The sequence below is a fragment of the Sphaeramia orbicularis genome, chromosome 8 (assembly GCF_902148855.1).
Source record: "Sphaeramia orbicularis chromosome 8, fSphaOr1.1, whole genome shotgun sequence".
Lineage (NCBI taxonomy): Eukaryota > Metazoa > Chordata > Actinopteri > Kurtiformes > Apogonidae > Sphaeramia > Sphaeramia orbicularis.
The window spans coordinates 7,199,808-7,219,676 of NC_043964.1; the positions used below are offsets into that span (position 1 = coordinate 7,199,808).

General features: G+C 39.7%; 2 protein-coding genes and 1 long non-coding RNA gene across 5 annotated transcripts; 1 reads left to right on the forward strand and 2 right to left on the reverse strand.

Moving 5' to 3' along the window:
* Positions 1-5,041: 5,041 nt before the first annotated feature.
* Positions 5,042-7,753, forward strand: LOC115423760 (heat shock 70 kDa protein 1-like). The gene is made up of 2 exons (XM_030140799.1): positions 5,042-5,218; positions 5,698-7,753. The coding sequence occupies exon 2, from the start codon at positions 5,723-5,725 to the stop codon at positions 7,643-7,645; it is 1,923 nt and encodes a 640-aa protein (XP_029996659.1). The 5' UTR covers positions 5,042-5,218; positions 5,698-5,722; the 3' UTR covers positions 7,646-7,753.
* A 493-nt stretch (positions 7,754-8,246) lies between these two features.
* Positions 8,247-14,713, reverse strand: LOC115423798 (ceramide synthase-like). Of its 2 annotated transcripts, XM_030140851.1 has the most exons (7): positions 14,466-14,713; positions 13,668-13,751; positions 11,499-11,718; positions 11,324-11,419; positions 11,199-11,240; positions 8,876-8,985; positions 8,247-8,630 (listed from the first exon to the last, which is right to left on the reverse strand). In XM_030140851.1, exons 1-7 carry the CDS (start codon positions 14,585-14,587, stop codon positions 8,432-8,434), a joined length of 873 nt encoding a protein of 290 aa, XP_029996711.1. In that variant the 5' UTR covers positions 14,588-14,713; the 3' UTR covers positions 8,247-8,431. The 2 variants fall into 2 exon arrangements, with proteins under 2 accessions (XP_029996711.1, XP_029996712.1); XM_030140852.1 differs by lacking the exon at positions 11,199-11,240 and having other exon boundaries at positions 14,466-14,664.
* A 745-nt stretch (positions 14,714-15,458) lies between these two features.
* Positions 15,459-19,446, reverse strand: LOC115423836 (uncharacterized). 2 transcript variants are annotated; one of them, XR_003936008.1, is made up of 2 exons: positions 17,599-19,446; positions 15,459-17,560 (listed from the first exon to the last, which is right to left on the reverse strand). It is a non-coding gene; the product is annotated as an uncharacterized LOC115423836 (long non-coding RNA). The 2 variants fall into 2 exon arrangements; XR_003936007.1 differs by having other exon boundaries at positions 17,592-19,445.
* Positions 19,447-19,869: the final 423 nt, after the last annotated feature.

The following is a 19,869-nucleotide window of genomic DNA, read 5'->3' on the forward strand; positions in this document are numbered from 1 at the left end:
TGTAGACCCTCTACTGTAGACCCTCTACCATAGACCCTCTACCATAGACCATCTAACGTAGACCCTCCACGGTCTACCATAGACCCTCAACCATAGACCCTCAACCATAGACCCTCTACCGTAGACCCTCTACCGTAGACCCTCTACAGCAGACCCTCTACCGTAGACCCTCTACCGTAGACCCTCTACAGCAGACCCTCTACCGTAGACCCTCTACAGCAGACCCTCGACCGTAGACCCTCTACCGTAGACCCTCTACAGCAGACCCTCTACCGTAGACCCTCTACCGTAGACCCTCTGTGATCTCCTGTGGTTTCATCACAGACTGTTTCCTTGATCCAGAACACAACACTGGGTTTCCACATCAGTCTGAGTAGCCGGGCCCTGGAGGATCAGGATAATCCACATGTTGTGGATCATAGGTTCAGACATAAACACTCTGGTCTGTTGGATGGTTAAAGCTGTAATACCACTGACGGACACTAGAGGCTGCTCCATAAACCTCTGCCTCCCACAGACTGACACTGAACTTCAAAATATCTGCTCTAATGTCACCTATGAATTAACACCAAAAAGTTGTAAAATTGCAACATAAAAAAACTGTAAGTGACAATACAATGCAAAGTTGTTTATTTGAAAAGATTTTTGTGTTAACGATTAAACAAATATAGCTGTAGATTTTACTGGAAGAGTACGTTAACAAAACCAGATTTGTATGTAGAAATGATGTATTTCTATTGTTTTTAGAAAATAAAACTGTAAATTGAAAAACAATGTGGTGCCGTTTAAATAGCAAGACCATAATGTTGAAATAACAGCCTATTTGCTTTTTTTTTTTCAATAAAAAAGTTATTTAAAAAAAAAAGTAAATATTTACAATGTAACATTTTAAACTTGTAAATTAATGGGTTGGTAATGTTCTGAATACAAATTACAATAAAAAAAAAAAAAAAAAAAAACTGAATTTATTTTACTAGTGTCTTCCTTTTTAAATATTTTTTCAGTGTAGTGTCTCATTTGTTAGAACCTCTAAAAGTCTTGGTTTGATTGGACATGTTTGTCTTTTAAGTCCATTTTTGATCAGATCACTGTATTTTATGTAACTGTTATCTGACCATTTTTTAGATGTGGAATCCATCCTATGGGGTATAAATTGGAGTCATACGTTCTCCAGCTCATTAATTCAAATGGTTCTTTCGTCCCATGTTCTGCTGACACTTGGAACCACAGTGTCAGTGATTTTGTCAAGTTTTTATTTGGAATCACAGCTTTTTTATTTATTTATTTATTTTTATTTTTTATTGCTTCTACTCTTTGTAAAAAAAAAAGGGTAAAAGACTCCATTTTGATAAATCTGATTTTAATTTACAGATTAAAGGGTCATAATTAGATGTTTTGATTCATTCTAGATCTTTGGCTATCTAATGACATCAGAGTCCCAGTTTATTTTGAAAGTGTCTCTGATGGTCACTTATACTTCCTTATCTGTCATATTGCAGGGGTGTCAAACTCATGTTAGTTCAGGGGCCGCATTAAGCCAAATTTGATCTGCAGAGGGCTGGACCAGTAAAATAATAACATAATAATATATAAATAATGTCAACTCCAAACTTTCCTCTATGTTTTAAAGCAAAAAATGTACAATTATGCGATCAGAATGTTTACATCTATCAACTAGAAGCACTCGGAGAGCGCAGACCTCCGCCAAGGCTGATCAGTGGCCCCCCCCCGTGGGCCCCCCCACCCCCGATCACCACCAAAATTCAATCATTTCTTCCTTATCCCATTTCCAACAAACCCTGAAAATTTCATCCAAATCTGTTCATAACTTTTTGAGTTATGTTGCACACTAACGGACAGACAGACAGACAAACAAACAAACAAACAAACAAACAAACCCTGGCAAAATCATAACCTCCTTGGCAGAGGTAACTATCCTTTAAAATAATGTGAATATCATAAACAAACTCAAATTTCTTAAGAAAACTAAGTGCAATTTTAACGATATCATGTCTCAGTTAATCATTTACACATGTAAATTACAACTTACGGATCACAGTGGATCAACAAATACACAAAATATTGAATAACAGGCAGAATATGGGAAAACTTGCACTTCAGACATTTCAAAATGTTTATATTTGTTCAGGTTATTCATGTTTTTGTGAAATGGTACTTTGTTTTAGTGGAAATACAGTAAAATGACATGAAAATTTCTACATTTACAAAGACAAAAATTTGGAGTTGTGAGTATTTATTGGTTATTCTGATAGTATTTTACTGATCCGACCAGCTTGAGATTAAATGTGGAACCTGAACTAAAATGATTAATATCATCATGTAATTTCTGCATTTCACAAATTCCTAGGGGCCAGACTGGACCCTTTGGTGGGCCAGATTTGGCCCCTGGGCCGCATGTTTGACACCTGTGTCATATTGTGTGAGAGTGTGCGGCTCAACATATAAAACAACTGTAAATACTATAGTCCACTTACAAAAACCAGCCATACGTATTATTAATAAGGCCGGTTACTATGAACATACTAATGCATTGTTTATGAAATCCCATATTATGAAATTTAATGATTTGGTTTAGTATGAACTAATACAAATAATGTATAAAGCCAAATTAAAGTTACTCCCCGTCTGTGTACAAAGGTTCTTCTCAACACACGAGTCGAAATATGATTTGCGAGATGTTTGTAAATTTGTTGTACAAAAAGCTAAAAAAGAGACTAAAAGCAGATGTATATGTGTTGTTGGAGTTGAACTATGGAATGAGGCCAGCATGGATTTAAGAATGTGTAGCCCATCTTTGATATTTAAAAAAAATGGTACGCAAGGCAGTTTTTGAAGGATACAATTGTTAAGCTCTAATAAGTAATAGGTAAATAATTTATTTTTGATTCTACATTAAATTACCATTAATTTGGTGGGTTAAGTTTTCTATTTTTCTGGTTTATTTTCACCTTTTTATGTTTTTGCTTTTTTGTTTGGTTGTATGCATTGTTGTTGTTGTTGTTGTTGTTTTTCTATACTGAATGCTGGGCAGCTGAATTTGTTCTGTAGGACAGGCATTAATAGAAGCATTCTGCCGCTGCCTGTGCCTTTCCAGTCATTAACCTGTTGGTAATGTTTGTAATGTTTGTAGTGCTCTTGTTGACACTTGTTGTATTATTATGTGATGACTGAATAAAGAATTTCATCATCATCATCATAGTTTTGCTTTGGAATGTAGTTGAATGTTTGTGCGTCAGATTTTTAACAGAGCAGAAACAAACGAACCAATTTGGAAATGATTAACGCAGTAAACACTAAACACACCTGCTTTAACAAACAGGGGCTGATACTAGTCTGTGAACAGGATGATGGAAGCTGCCTTTGGTTCTTTCATTGGTGTTTGTCTGTAATCATCAGATTCACTGAACTGCGTTAGTTTCAGTGGGAATACGACAAAGGCCAAAGTGTCTATGGAAATGTTGTTTTAACAGGACGGGTCTTAAACACACAACACACTGCAGACACTCACAACCATCTGACCTGTTTATATAGAAAAGGTGGAAGGAGATACTGTCTGGTTACATTTATTAGAAAAAACACCAGAACTCCTGCACAGTAAATGGACTTTCTTCTGTGACTCTGTTTAACCTTTTCAGATATGTTTTGTTGTTGTTTTGTTTGTTTGTTTGTTTTTACAGAATTTTTTGGTATTTTTTTTAATGTCTTCATTCAATTTGTCTTTTATGTGGTTTTTTTCTATTTTTCATGACATCTTGTTGGATCTTTATATTTTTATTTTATTTTACAATTTTTTCTTTACTTGATTTGTGTCATTGTTATTGTCATTTATGTTCATTTGCTGTTTATTTATTTATTTATTTTTACTTTTTATGTGAGACTCCAAGATGTGACATGAAAAATATAGTTTCAATATAAGTCAGTGACTCATTTTTTGAACGAATAAAAACTACTAATGCAATAAAATCAGCGTTATTGGTCACCTTTGACTCTGTTTAACCTTTTTATTGTTTTTTGTTTTTTGTTTTTTTTTTACTTTTTTTTGGGGTCTTTTTTTATGTCTTCATTTAATTTGTCTTTTATGTTATTTTTCTATTTTTTATGACATCTTGTTGGATCATGACCTTTTTATTTTTTATTTTTTTTCCATTTTTTCTTTGTGTGATTTGTGTCATTATTATTTTCATTTATGTTAATCTGCTGTTTTTTTTGTTTGTTTGTTTTTGTTTTTGTTTTTACGTTTTTATGTGACTTTACAAGATGTGACATTAAACTTGTGTTTTCAATGTAAGTCAGTGAGTCATATTTTGAACAAATAAAAACAACTAAGGCAGTGAAATCCGTGTTATTCATCTTTGTGACATGTTCAAGACAGAGCTGAAATGGTGTAAAAAAAAAAAAAAAAAAAAAAAAAAATCTATGCAGAAAAAAAAAAGCCATATGATGTATTTATAGCAGTATGTTGTGCATGTATTGTCTTTGGCTCTAGGGCTGTAAATTAAAGGAAACATGAGGATTATAAAAATAAGTTAGGAGGCAACAGAAGGGTAATTTATTCTATTAAATATATTTTGGTGACATCTCCTGGAGACCTTAAGTACGACACTGAACAATGAGCAGAAAAAAGAAATAAATGTATATGATTGGAAAAATGTGGAATTTGGTGGAATAAAATGTTTCAGTCATTAAAAATATCTGTTTTAAACTTGAACATTATGATTATATTAGATTTATTGGTTCTTTCAATCTTTTCTGTTTTTTGTATTCATCTTTTCTTCTATCTGCTCTTTTTTTGTTGTTGTTTTTTTGTCTTTTATAGTGTTTCCAGTTGCTTTCCCGTGTTTTGTGATGCTTTGTTGTGTTCTTTCCAGTATTTTCTGTCCGTTTCTCCGTTTATTCTAGAAGACAGTAGAAACTTTGGCTGGTGACGTCATGCCCAGCGCTCAGCCTGTGATTGGTCCGAGACAGCGAAGGCTCGAGAAGCAACCGGAAGCTCACGAGGAGAAAATAAAAGCCGGAGACAGACGAAGATGAGGCAGACAGCGAGAAGAGAACCGAACCGAGACGAACTCAGCCGAACCGAGCCGAGCGGAGAACAACATAGCCGAACCGAAGAAAACCGAGCCGGAGTGAGTTTAACGTAGCCGAACCGAGAGGAGCCGAACAGAACCGAACCTCTTCATCCTCAGTTTTTCCACCTGTAAGTACAGACTTCTGCTTCTTCTTCTACAAAACTGGCCTTTAATTCATTTTCATGTTTAAACTTCAGTAGAAAAGTGTCATTATGTGAATGTAGGTTTAATATGATGGAGTTGAGTTTAGAACAGCAGCTCACTCTGTTCTTTTACTGTTTAACAGTCGATACATTAATACAGTTTATATTCAGACTAAAAATATCTGACATTTAACTGTTGTTTTATGGGATTTGTATTATTAGAATTAAATTCATACACTGTTTTCTATAATATATAATATTTTGTGGTTTTTCGTAGACTGATTAATTTACTCATTTAAAACCATATTTTTAGTTTTTAGAAATAACTATCAAATCTTATAAATATTGTGTTCATTCAAACACATTCTTTTGTAAATGGAGTTAATTTCTCCTGTTAAACTAAAGTCGAGGCGTTTCATTGTGGTTTGAATCTCCTTTTCATTATTCTGTCCTGTTTATTCCAGGACTCAAATAAAAAAACATAAACACATGATGGCTGCGTCCAAAGGTGCAGCGATTGGCATCGACCTGGGCACCACCTACTCCTGTGTGGGCGTGTTCCAGCACGGGAAGGTGGAAATCATTGCCAACGACCAGGGCAACAGGACCACCCCCAGCTATGTGGCGTTCACCGACACCGAGAGGCTCATCGGAGACGCCGCCAAGAACCAGGTGGCTCTGAACCCCAGCAACACCGTGTTCGACGCCAAGCGGCTGATCGGGCGAAGGTTTGACGAGCCGGTGGTGCAGGCGGACATGAAGCACTGGCCCTTCAGGGTGGTGGGAGACGGAGGGAAGCCCAAAATCCAAGTGGAGTACAAAGGGGAGGACAAAACCTTCTACCCTGAGGAGATCTCCTCCATGGTCCTGGTGAAGATGAAGGAGACCGCTGAGGCTTTTCTGGGCCAAACGGTGTCCAACGCTGTCATCACAGTCCCCGCCTACTTTAATGACTCTCAGCGACAGGCCACCAAAGACGCCGGCGTCATCGCCGGACTGAACGTCCTGAGGATCATCAACGAGCCGACGGCGGCCGCCATCGCCTACGGTCTGGACAAAGGCAAGTCAGGAGAACGTAACGTCCTGATCTTTGACCTGGGAGGAGGCACCTTCGACGTGTCCATCCTGACTATCGAAGACGGCATCTTTGAGGTCAAATCCACGGCTGGAGACACTCACCTGGGCGGAGAAGACTTTGACAACCGTCTGGTCAACCACTTTGTGGAGGAGTTCAAGAGGAAACACAAGAAGGACATCAGCCAGAACAAGAGAGCCCTGAGGAGGCTGCGCACAGCGTGTGAGAGGGCCAAGAGGACGCTGTCCTCCAGCTCCCAGGCCAGCATCGAGATCGACTCCCTATTCGAGGGCGTCGACTTCTACACCTCCATCACCAGGGCTCGCTTCGAAGAGCTGTGCGCCAACCTGTTCAGGGGAACGCTGGAGCCGGTAGAGAAAGCCCTGAGGGATGCCAAAATGGATAAGTCACAGATCCACGACATCGTCCTGGTGGGAGGCTCCACCCGAATCCCCAAAATCCAGAAACTCCTGCAGGAGTTCTTCAACGGTAGGGAGCTAAACAAGAGCATCAACCCAGATGAGGCGGTGGCTTATGGCGCTGCCGTCCAGGCCGCCATTCTGTCAGGTGACACATCGGGTAAAGTCAAGGACCTGCTGCTGCTGGACGTGGCGCCTCTGTCCCTGGGTATCGAGACGGCCGGAGGAGTCATGACGTCCCTGATCAAACGCAACACCACCATCCCCACCAAACAAACCCAGACCTTCACCACATACTCGGACAACCAACCTGGGGTCCTCATCCAGGTCTACGAAGGGGAACGAGCCATGACCAAGGACAACAACCTGCTGGGCAAGTTCGAGCTGACGGGAATCCCACCTGCACCGCGAGGCGTCCCGCAGATCGAGGTCACCTTCGACATCGACGCCAACGGCATTTTGAATGTGTCGGCCGTGGACAAAAGCACCGGCAAAGAGAACAAGATCACCATCAGCAACGATAAGGGTCGACTGAGCAAAGAGGAGATCGACAGGATGGTGCAGGACGCCGAGAAGTACAAAGCCGAGGACGACGATCAGAGGGACAGAATCGCCGCCAAGAACTCGCTGGAGTCGTACGCCTTCAACATGAAGAGCAGCCTGCAGGATGAGAACCTGAAGGACAGAATCAGCCAGGAGGACAGGAAGAAGCTGACGGAGAAGTGTGACGAGACCATCGCCTGGTTGGAGAACAACCAACTGGCCGATAAAGACGAGTACCGACACAAGCAGAAAGAGCTGGAGGGGGCGTGTCAGCCCATCATCAGTCAGCTGTATGGGGGCGGAGCTTCTGCGCGCAGCTGTGGACAGGAGGCCCGAGGAGGATTCCAGGAACCCACCATCGAGGAGGTGGACTGAAGAGGACACTGAAGGACTCACTGGACTCTTTTCATACCTGTTGACTTCACTGTGATCAGTTGAACTTTAGTTCATTCATCATGTATAAAATGTAAAAATGCAAATGTTCCTATTTTCTACTTGTGTCTTATTTTTCATGGTTGTTTCACTTAGTTACTTACAATTTAACGTTTCTGAATTTGTTAAAATGAAAATGACCTGATAGTTAAGTCAAATAAAGATTAATAAAATGAAGATGAAAAGATTCTGTTGTTTTTATTTCTACTTTATCATTTAATTATTAAATCAGATATTAAGAGGTTTTCAGGAGTAAATGATCAAACAGAAAGTTCTCCAACTTCTGTTAAGTTATTTGAATCCCAGTTTATTGGGATTAAAGTAATATTAATGTAAGTTTGATTTTCCTTCCAGATCAGTGAATTAAATATAAGAAAATACATGATTTACACTGAAACATGTCAAATACAGACGATAATCTTAGAATGAATGGGGATAATTCAATTAAATATAGCAAAAAATCACAACAAAAATAGTCGTAGGTTTTAAAGGGTTTAAAAGATGTAAATATGTTCATATATTTTTCTGAACAATATTGAATATTAGTTTAATTTCTGATGTTTCATTGTTATTCATCAAAGTCTGGAGTTAAATAAGTCAAATAATGAAAATGAGAAACTAATTGGATATTTTTCAGCTTTAATCATTAAATAAATTCATACAAATATTTATAAATAAATATCTTCATAAAACATGGTGTTACTGGCAACTGAGGGTCAAAGGTTGTGTTCAGTTTTTGCCGCTGTGGTTCAGAGGCAGAGCACCGTCAGGGTTGAAGGTTGACCGCCGTCGTCCCGTCAACGTCCGGACGGCGCCTCTGCAGATCAAACCGAACCAGTAGAGCTGGAGGGGCCACAGCAGGGCGGCCCCCAGGTTACACTGCCAGGGGGCCACGAGGGGCACTGAGGTCAGGGGGATGGAGGAGAACCTGCAGGATAGACCCAGGGACGAGGAAACCCACAGTTAGAAAACAGACACAAGGAAAAAAACAAAACAAGTTTAAACCAGAAAGAATAAATACATAAAATGAGAAAAATGGAGCAAAAACTGGAAGTGAAACAAGTAGAACCATGAACATATGACTCTAAATGTTTCTTCCATGTTCTCTGCTTGCCCTTCTGCTGTTTTCAGGTTGAATTAGTCAAAGGAAATGGTAACCATGGCGATGATCACCTGCTGTAGGCGAAGTACAGGTACGGAAACAACAGGACTCTACAGCAGAAGAAGGTGAACATCAGGAGCACACCATTGACTTTGTGGAGAACCGAGTTCTGCTTCTGGTACTGGAAACACACAAAGGAAGAACCAGGACCATCAAACCCAACACAGACTAAGACCTGGGCAAGGCCAGGCAGATTTATTTGTATAGCACAATTCATACACAGGGCAGTTCACAGTACTTTACAAAAATGGAAAAGAGAAAGGTTAAAAACACAATTACAATCAAAACATGATCAATAAAACATAAATAATAATCAATTAAAAGAAAGTAAAAGGTCAGAGGTCAGACAGAACCCTTTTGGTTGTTCTATGCACAGTTGAACAGTTGTTTTCAGCCTGGACTTAAACATTGTCACAGTAGAGGTCTGTCTCACGTCATCAGGAAGACTGTTCCAGAGTTTAGCTGCATAGAACTGAAATGCAGCTTCATCGTGTTCAGTCCTGACTCTGGGCACCAGCAGAAGAACAGTCCATGAGGTTCTCAGGGTCCGAGATGGTTCATATGGGACCAACATGTCCCAGATGTACTTTGGTGCTAGACCATGGACAGACTTCTAGACCAGCAGAGCTGTTTTAAAGTCTATTCTCTGAGCCACAGGAAACCAGTGCACAGATCTGAGCACAGGACTAATATGGTTGTAGTTCCTGGTTCTAGTCAGAACCCGAGCAGCAGCGTTCTGGATGTTCTGCAGCTGTCTTACAGCTGGTTTAGAGTCCAGTCAGAAGGCCGTTACAGTAGTCTAACCTGGTCCAGATGAATGCATGGATAACTCTGTCTAAGTCTGGTTTATACAGTAAACCTTTGATTCTGGCAATGTTTTTGAGATGGTGTGATGGCTCAAACGGTCAAGGCACATTCAAAAAGGAGCTTGGACCCAGGTGATATAGCAAAAATACATATTTCTTTTTATTTTCTCCAGCGAGTCAAAAACACAACCTTCACCATCAACCTACAGACACTAAATGGACCAAATATATACAAAAGTGCACTGTGCACGTGACTGGGAATAAACCATTACCACAGGGGGAACAAACAATATAGACACTAACAATACAGTTTCTTTTTACCTTTAAAAAACACCACAAACTCACAAAATACACTATTTACAAATATTAATACAAACCAAATACCCAAAATAACACTATACAAACCACATATATACATATTTACATTTAACCAACACCAAACACCCCTCCTTTAACCTCCCGTGTATGCTCACCCCCCAGGAACCTTTAAATAGTGCCCTAGCCCACCAGGGATTCTTTTGGCTGGACACCCTGCTGGAAATGGAAGCCTACATACAGTAAGTTAGCATCTGAAAACCCATTTCCCACAATATTCTAAAAATAACGCTGGTACGTTGAACTTTATGCAATATCACAGCCGCTATATACATTTGACAATTAATATACGCCGTCTTTGTGATTTGCACCGGAGCGGTGAAGAGGACAGCAGCGTAAACGGCTCGCCATCCCCTCGCTGGACCCACTCCGACACCGCATTACCATACAAATAATATTCAATAAAGATCTCAGTTTAAAACATAATGTGTGTATATTTCTGTGATACGCGTTTTAACCTTCACTGCCACAGTCATTCAGTACACCAACTATAATCAATAACGGACGTAATGGTGACCCATCGTTACAGATGGTAAAAGGCTGATGATGTAATTGATTTAATGTGGCTGTTAAAGTTTAGGTCTGAGTCCATTATTACCCCTAGATTTCTAACCTGATTTTTAGCTTTTGGAGTAACAGATTCCAGATGACTGCTGACACTTTCTCTGGGTTTTTGTGGGCCAAAGACAATGACTTCAGTCTGGTCTGAGTTTAGTTGAAGACAGTTGTTTCGCATCCACACAGTGATCTGTTGGAGGGTTAGGGTTAGGGTTAGACTGATCTGTTGGAGGCAGTCACAGAGTGAGTCCACAGGCCCATGTTCACCTGCTGTCAGACAGATGTAAATCTGAGTGTCATCTGCATAGTTAGTTAGACATGTTATTACTGCGTATTAACTGGCCCAGGGGCAACATGTAAAGACTGAACAAGAGGGGTCCCAGGATGGACCCCTGGGGGACCCCCCAGGTCACTGCCGTTTAGTAAGACCTGAACCACTAAAACATCATCTGATATCGGTGACCCACTAATATGATCAATAGTTAACTGGGGTAAAGTCTGAAGGTCTGACCTGGTGGATCAATGAAGTTCCGGTCCTGGGTGAAGGTGTTACCTGGTGGATCACTAAGGTTCTGGTAATGGGTCTAGGTCTGACCTGGGGGATCAATGAGGTTCTGGTCCTGGGTGAAGGTCTTACCTGGGAGATCATTGGGTTCTAGTCCTGGTTGAAGGTCTTTCCTATGGGATCATTGAGATTCTGGTTCTAGGTGAGGGTCTTACCTGGATCAGGACTTTCCCCAGGCAGACGAAGGGCGTGCTGAGCTCGGCCAGGAACAGGACCCCCTGGAAGTAGTCTCCTTTACCTTGGCGCCAAAACTACAAAACAATGACATCATGTGACAACTCAAAAACACAACACCGCTAACGTTAAGAGGCAGCCTGTTGCCGTGGTTACCAGGGAGGCGGGGCAGCAGAAGGCCACCATGAAGATGTGATGCATAACCATGAGGGCCTCTCGGCGCAGGTATCCAGGTACGGCGGCGCCCATGGACCGGACCCGACCGTCCTCGTGACCTTTGACCTGCAGCTTGTGCCAGTAACATAGAAACATGGCGTAGATGTCGTAGGCGAAGTATGGAGTCGCAAAGAGGATGTAGGCATCAGCCAACCAGTGTCTGAGGAGGAGGAAGAAGAGGAGGAGAGGAGGAGGAAGAGGAGATGGAGGAGGAGGAAGAGGACGAGAGGAGGAGGAGGGGGAGGAGGCAGAGGAGGAGGGGGAGGAGGAGGAGACAGAGGAGGAGGAGAGGAAAAGGAGGAGAGGAAGAGGAGGAGACAGCGGAGGAGGAGAGGAAAAGGAGGAGGAAGAGGAGATGGAGGAGGAGGAAGAGGAAGAGAGGAGGAGGAGGGGGAGGAGGCAGAGGAGGAGACGGAGGAGGAGACAGAGGAGGAGGAGAGGAAAAGGAGGAGAGGAGGAGGAAGAGGAAGAGGAGGAGGAGAGGAAAAGGAGGAGAGGAGGAGGAAGAGGAGGAGGAGAGGAAAAGGAGGAGGAAGAGGAGGAGACAGAGGAGGAGGAGAGGAAAAGGAGGAGGAAGAGGAGGAGACAGCGGAGGAGGAGAGGAAAAGGAGGAGGAAGAGGAGGAGGAAGAAGAGGAGGAAGAGGAGACGTAGGAGGAGGAGGAGGGGAAGGACACATAGGAGGAAGAGGAGGAGGAGGAGAAGAGGAGACAGAGGAGGAAGAAGAGGAGATGGAGGAGGAGGAGGAAGAGGAGAGGAGGAGGAAGAGATTATGAATCGATACAATGAGAAGAGGCGACATCAAAATGCTTTGTGTCTTTTGTTTGTCCTTTTGTATCTTTGATGTTTGGTTTTGATGTTTTCTATTTATTTTCTTTTTGTTGTTTTCCTTTTGTTTGATTATTTTTGTTTTTTTCTTTGTTGTTTTTATTTTGTCATTTTTTGTTTTGTTGTTTGTTTTCCTTTTTCTTTCAGTTTGTTGTTTTCTTTTATTTGATTTTTGCCGTTTTTTCTTTGTCGTTTTCATTTTGTCGGTTTTTGTTTGTTTTTCTTCTAATTGTTTTGTTTGCTTTTTATTGTGTTACTTTTGTTGTTTTCCTTTCAGTTGTTTTGTTTGTTTTGTATTGTGTTACTTTTGTTGTTTACATCCTTCATTAGTTTTATTTTTTATATCAGTTCTTGTTTAGTTTTATTTTATTTCTCATTTCTTTTTGTTTTACTCGTTTATTTCATAAATTCTTATTCTTGTTTGTTTATAAATCACTGTTTCCACGGTGACGTTCCTTCTCTTTGAACCTGAATAAAACCTGTTTCCTGTTGTCGTCGTCTGTCATTTGATAAACAAATGAGCGTCATTAACTCCTCGTCCACACTTTGACTGGGAAATGAAGAAACCTGATTCAGCTCCCATGATGCTCAGCGGCAGTGGTGGATTAGCGCCCGAACCGGCTTTAGACGTTAATGAGATTAGAGACGAGCAGTTGAACACATTCACAAACACGCACATTATTATTTATTATATGTTCGCATTTATTTATGATGGATTCAACAAAAACAAAAGGACATTTGTATTCGTTTATGTTTTAATTGATCATTTTAAGTCAATTTTCTGTCTATTTTTAAAAGCTGTTTCTAAATTCAACATTAAATTCAGATTTGGAGTCAAAAATAAGAACATGTTAAATAATGATATATTTTACCTCCGTATCAGGCACCTTCTGGGATGAGTTTGAACCGTTTTATTCTGAATTTCATCCATTAAATGAGACCAGATTTGTTTTTACATGTATTTAAATTAAAACTGGTTCAGATTTATTTAAGATTTTTAGTAGAAAAGTGTGATTTTGTTCCATGTCTGACATCCATCCATCCATCCGTCCGTCTATCCATCCGTCCGTCCATCCATCCATCCATCCATCCATCCATCCGTCCGTCCAGCTGCCTGTCTGTCCATCCATCCATCCGCCTGTCCATCCATCCGTCCATCCATCATCTGTCCATCCATTCATCCATCCATCCGTCCATCTGTCCGTCCAGACCAGAGACATGAAGGAGGAGCAGCGTCTGATTGGTGGGGAAGAGGAGCAAAGTGGGAGGAGTCAGCGCTCACCTGTCCTCGATGATGTCTCTGCAGGAAGAGGTGATGATGTAACCGGCAGACGACGCCATGATGGCCTGGACAGACGACACCAGCCTGAGGAAAAAAAGAGACAAACAAACAAAAAAAAGAAACAAAAAGACAGACAAACAAACAAACAGAGAAAATAAATAAGAAACTGAGGAAACAGGAACTAAACTGAGAAAATAATAAATTGACAAATAACATGAGTTAAACAACCAATGTGAACTGAAATCAGAAGACATCCATCCATCCATCCATCCATCTTTTTTTCTATTATTGGATTTTTTATTGTGTATTGTTTACTATTATTTTTTCTTCCATATGTTTGGTATTATGTCTGTGTCTGAAAAACTAAACTAACTAGTTTTGCAGTTGCATGAACTTTGACCCCTGAACATAATCAATTCATCCTTGATTAAATATTTGCACCTAATGTGAAACTGAGTCAGACTAAACTGTTAATTAGAGAAATGATTCATGAGAACTGGTAATGACATCATATTAACTGTTCATTAGTCATAAATAACTGTTAATTAATACACAGTTAAAAGGTAATAAATGCATTATTATACATTAATAATAACCGTGGGTACATTAGACCTAATGCACTTATTCACTTAACTGTTAATTAAGTCCTTATTATGTTTGAACTAACGAGTGTTAAAGTCAAAACAGGAAGTAAACACTGAATGTTGACATGGACAGGTCATGTGATCAGGTGCGTTGCTGTGATTGGTTCAGAGCTGGTTTCTGGCCTTGTGTTTCCGATGGCGTGCTGGTTCTTACCGTGTGGAGGCAATGGCGGCGTCTCCTTGGCTCCACCCCATCAGGCGTCTGAGCGTCCATTTGGACAGAAGGTACAGTCCAGGGAAGAACACGGCACCAGCAGTTACCAGGGCGACGCTCATGGCCTCAGTCTGTGATTCCTCTGGATGCCGGGGATGAATGGAAAGGCTTTAAGGAGAGGATCAGGTGGGCGGGGCCTGGGCCACCTGTCAGGGGGGCGTGGTCAGTGTAGAGCCTCAGTCATTTACATAGAGATCAACAGATGGAGGCAGAGCTTCACCCAGAAACACTGGGATTCATTATTAGTATTATTATTATTAATAATATTATTGTTATCGTTATTAATATTATGATTGTTTTTGCTGTTATTATTATTATTAATGTTGATGCTTATTATTGTTATTGTTTTATTAATATTAATATTATTACCTGTTGATCCATTAATCCTATTCATCCGTCATTTTAATTTTCCTTTTTAAAAAAATTATTATATTATTTATTCATTTTATGGCTGTTCTCTTCATTTTAGATCATTTGACCAAACATGAAAAATAATAATGTATATGAACCAATGTTCGTGTTAATCACTGACATATGGCAAAAGGAAAAAATAAAAAAAATAAATAATACAATTTATATGTAGAATATTGAAAAAAAAATTCCATTAAAAATCTGGTTTGTTGCCATTACAAACATGTCATTCAAAGGGTTAAAATATGACAGTTACTGAGTGTTTGTTTTTTTGTTTATGGATCAAGTTGATGAAATAGAAAAACAATGTAAAAAAAAAGAAAAAAACGTTAAAGACTGTATAAAACCATAGTAAGTTTCCTGCTGTTACTATGTTATTATAGATGACTGAAGGAGCTGTGATACCAGACGGTTCATTAAAGTAGAGACGCTTTAAAACAAAGTAAAAATTTCAAAAGGATTTGACCGTTGACCTCCTGAACCTTCAGGATGATTTAAACACAAAGACGCAGAGCCGTTCGAATCCAGTGTCCATTTATTTACTTATTTGTCATTCACTACTTTAACTCTAAACAGTTTTTTAAGAAATTCAAGTATTTGTCGGGAGCACAAGTCAAAAAACAAACAAAACCTTTTGCTAAAACGAAGACAAAACATCATATTTAGAATAAACACATCAAGTTTCTTTTCATAGAAGAAAACAAGTCTAATCTCTAAAAGGTGAGATGCCGCCGCCGAGGCAGATCCAGAGCGATGCGGCGGCGAAGACCGAAGCGGCCAAAGAGTTTCAAATGGTTCTAACCTGAAGAAGAAGAAGAAGAAGAAGAAGGAGGAGAAGGAGGAGGAGAAGAACCTATGAACACAACGACAGAAATAAAAGAAAGAAAAACGAGGACAGGACGGAGGAGGAGGCCTTCAAAGGACCTGGACCAGGACCAAGACCAAGACCTGGACTGAGACCAGGACCTGGTTCTAGACCCTGACTGGGACCTGGACCAAGATCTGGATCTGGACCAAGAATGGGACCTTGACCAGGACCAGGTCCTGGACCACGTGGGTCTTATATGGACTGGTTTTGACGGGTCGTCGCTGAATCGACTCCATGTGATGAAAATAAACCTGTTTTTTCATTTGATGGTTTGAAACTGAAATACGACAAAAGCATCAACTGGGTCTGAAACCATCAAACACCTGCCAAGTCCAGTTCTGGGCTTGAATAAACCGGTCCTGCAGGGGTTCCATTTGGGTTACGATGGTCTTGAATCAGTGACAGATGTAACCGGTTCATGCGAACGAATACTTAACATCCATGAAACAAACCTGAACAGAAAGTGGCTCTGTGAACCCGGTTCTATGTGGATCCGGTTCTATGTGGTTCTGGTTCTGGATGTTACTGAGAACCTCCTCCTGACGCCTGCCTCGGTAAAACTCTAAGTAGATCACAACAAACAAAAATAAAACTCTAAGAATAAAGATCACTTCCTAAGATGAATTAAATAAAATTACCACAAAAAGTCGGTTTTCGTCATCGCTGACGTTGAACCATTGCACAGCATCAACCCAACGGTTTCCATGGAGAATAAATATACACATGCACATTTACAGTCAGCCTCAGCAACGGGTCCTGGAGGAGACGGCGGTTCTGGCGGGGGACGCCAAGGGGGGACAACGAGGGTCCTGGGGACGCGCCGCAGAACACCCCCCCCACACACACAGGACACGGGTTCTGGTCTGGGTTTGGACAGTCAACTACGACTCCCAGGATGCATTTCACTGACGGATGACCAAACACAGCATCTGAAGAAGTGTCCACCGCTCTGATTGGACGCTTCCACACGGCGACAGCAGCTGATTGGTCCAATAATTCAACACTGAACGGAAATTATTGGATCCAGGAGAGAAAATACGAGTCTTCCCCTCAAACCTTTGACTTTATTCATGTATTCAATAATATTTCTTAGGACATTTTTTTCCTCAAAATAATTAACAATATTATGACTTGATTCTCAAAGTGTTACAATTTTATTAATGTAATACTTTGACTTTTTTCTTCCAATACTGTAACTGTTGGTTTTTAGTAGTTTAACTACACTTTTATCATTATATGTCCTGTAAAAGTAACTTATAAATAATGTTGCAGAGTTTAAGAGTCAGTTTAATGCTGTAAATCTAGAAGAAAAAAATATATTTAATGACGTGAACTTAAACCCAGTATTTTAGTAAAAATACTTGAATAAAAATACTTAGTTACTGTCCAATTATGATAAAAAAAAAAAACAAAAAACAAAAAACAAAAAAACAGCTATTGGTTTATATAAAAAAAAGTGGTATAAAAATCTAAGGCATAACCTGAATGTTTACGAGTTATTTTAATGCTGTGGATGTAGACAGACCGATATTTGAGTAAAAATACTTCCACATACGGGAACAGAAAAGACAATATTTAAAACTATAGGAAAAGTTTCATTTTATGTCTTCGATTTGCAAAAGACAAAACTGGAAACAGGAAGAAGTTCTCGTCTGCAGAAAGTTTCACAACTGAAACGTGACGTTAAATCTGAAAACAGTGAAACAAACAGGTTTGTACCGATTGGAGCCGGATCTCCACCCAGACCAGGACCGACCTGGGACCAGGACCGACCTGGGACCAGGGACCAGGGACCAGGGACCCCTGAGCCTGAAACCGAACAGGAAGTAAAACCAACGACGACCGAAGAGGAAGAGCAGCATCCGACCAATCGCATTCCCTCTGTCCAAACCTCGCACCGAGTCGAGGGGAAAGGGAGGGGGAGGGGCTAGGTTTAGACCACGCCCTCAGCTTTTATTTTCCTTTTAGGGTTTGAGGTAACGACCAAAACCGTCACGAAGGGAGTCATATGGGGTTAGTTTGGTGTCAAAAATTTCATGTGTATCAGATCTGTGTTTATATTATGACCTGGTACCAACTCGACTTGACTCGGCCTTTTTTCATTTCCATTACGATAAAGGACCTGGAACCTGGTACCCGGTACTAGTTTTTTGGTATCTACTCCACCGAGGTTCGAAAACTGGGGAACAGACACTAAAACGTGATGTGTAAACACTGCAGACCACTGATTGGTCAGAGCTCTCTCTACATCAATGTGCAGCGATCCACCATTTTGAAAAAACAGATTCTGAAGTCGACAGCAAATCTATCGTAGTTTAATCCACATGATGACAGCCTGTAAAACGACACCGTGGTTGGTCCAGGAGGTTCAGACAGTTCTGTCCTTGGTGCCGATGAAAAAGTTCAGCGTGAGTTTGACAGAACGATCGAGTTTATCAGCAACTCTAAGCAGACGACAGGAAGTTACGCACCGCATTGCTAGGATGACCACGTACTGTAAAGTCAGTAGTATCCGGTCATGGAAACAGTCTGGAATAGGACCTGGTACCAGAGTCAGGCCGATTCCACATAGAGGAAACGCGGCATAATAATAATAATATGCACACATTTCTATTTTAAGCACATGAATATTTTGACACCAATCTAACCCCGTAGAGTCGCTAAAAATGACACCAGGTGCACACATACACCTCCAACAAACACGCAATAAATAAAGAGATGCAAAACACGCCACAACCGTATCATACGTGTGGATCCAAGTGGGTTTATTTAACCCAGATCTGTGGAACCCAGGTTAGTTCAGGTTCCACATTCAGCCCAAAATGACCCAAAGTGGATCAGAATCAGTTGAATAAGAACAGAGAAAAGAGTGAAAGTACATGATGATAAATGTTCACATACAAACGATCCTTTAAAGAACATGAACAACCTGGAATTTATTAAGAAAAATCAGTGGAATTGGACCAATATTCAGCCTCAGTTTATCATTTATACGTTCATTATAACAAACAGATCAGAGTGGATCTACAAATACATTCAACATTTAGTATATTTGAGAAATCTGAGAAAAATTAACACAAAAAATGACAAAAAAAAAACTCTCACAAATGTGAGCAAAATTTGTACAAAAACAAAAATTTGAGGAATATTAAAAAATTAAAAGTTAAAATTCCACTTTTTCTTAAGACATTTCAGGTTGTTCACATTTGTTATGAAAGGATAGTTTGTGGCTTTAAACATTTTCATGTAATTTCACTTTTTTTTTCTTTTAAAAACGAAAACCAAAACACCAAAAACTTCAACCCTATTATTTACTCGTTACTAAATGTTTTAAGTTGAGGCATAATGTTGTTAATATTGCACTTATTTTTCTTAAGAATTTTCAGGTTGTTCATAACTTTTTTAAGGAGAGTTTGTAGATGTAAATATTTTCTTCATGTAATTTGACTTTTTTTCATGAGAAAGTATTTTTAAAAAAAACTAGGATAAAATAATGCAATTTTAAAAGTAATTATGAAAGTACGGACAAAAATAACCAAAATATGAGTCAAGTAATAAGAAAAAGAAACTACTGAAGAAAATTAAGGAAATAATGAAGAAAATGAAACAAAATAATTAAAATACAATATCCTGTCTGTCATTAAATGTGTGTATTTGTAGATCCACTGTATCTGTATATTAGAATGAACATGTAGAAATGATAAACTGAGGGTAATATTGGTAAAATTACACCGATTTTTCTTAAGAAATTTCATGTTTCCCATTTTTTTGTGAAAGTAAAGTTTGTATAATATAAACATTTGCATGTAATTTCACTTTTTTTTACACTAAAACAAAGAGGAGATATGTGTATTTGCCATTATTTATAGTTTATTCTATTATTTTCCTGGTTCTGATCCATTTTAGATCACACTGGACTGAATGTGGAACCTGAACTAAAATCATTAACGTCCTCATTAGTCTCTTTTCCATTGACCCTTAAACTGTGTGAATTTAACGTGTTCGTACAATTTTGTCTAATGGAAAATTGACAATTTCACCAAAACTCTCATTTTTCAATGAAAA

What these genes read in the sequence shown, in the direction of transcription:
- LOC115423760 (XM_030140799.1), top strand. Translation starts at nt 5,723, where the DNA reads ATGATGGCTGCGTCCAAAGGTGCAGCGATTGGCATCGACCTGGGCACC.
- LOC115423798 (XM_030140851.1), bottom strand. Translation starts at nt 14,587, where the DNA reads ATGAGCGTCGCCCTGGTAACTGCTGGTGCCGTGTTCTTCCCTGGACTG. An exon ending in GCCGCCATTGCCTCCACACG is followed by an intron (nt 13,752 to 14,465) that starts GTAAGAACCAGC and finishes TTTTTTCCTCAG; the next exon opens with GCTGGTGTCGTCTGTCCAGG. An exon ending in GAACCTCATTGATCCCCCAG is followed by an intron (nt 8,986 to 11,198) that starts GTCAGACCTAGA and finishes GTGTGTTTCCAG; the next exon opens with TACCAGAAGCAGAACTCGGT.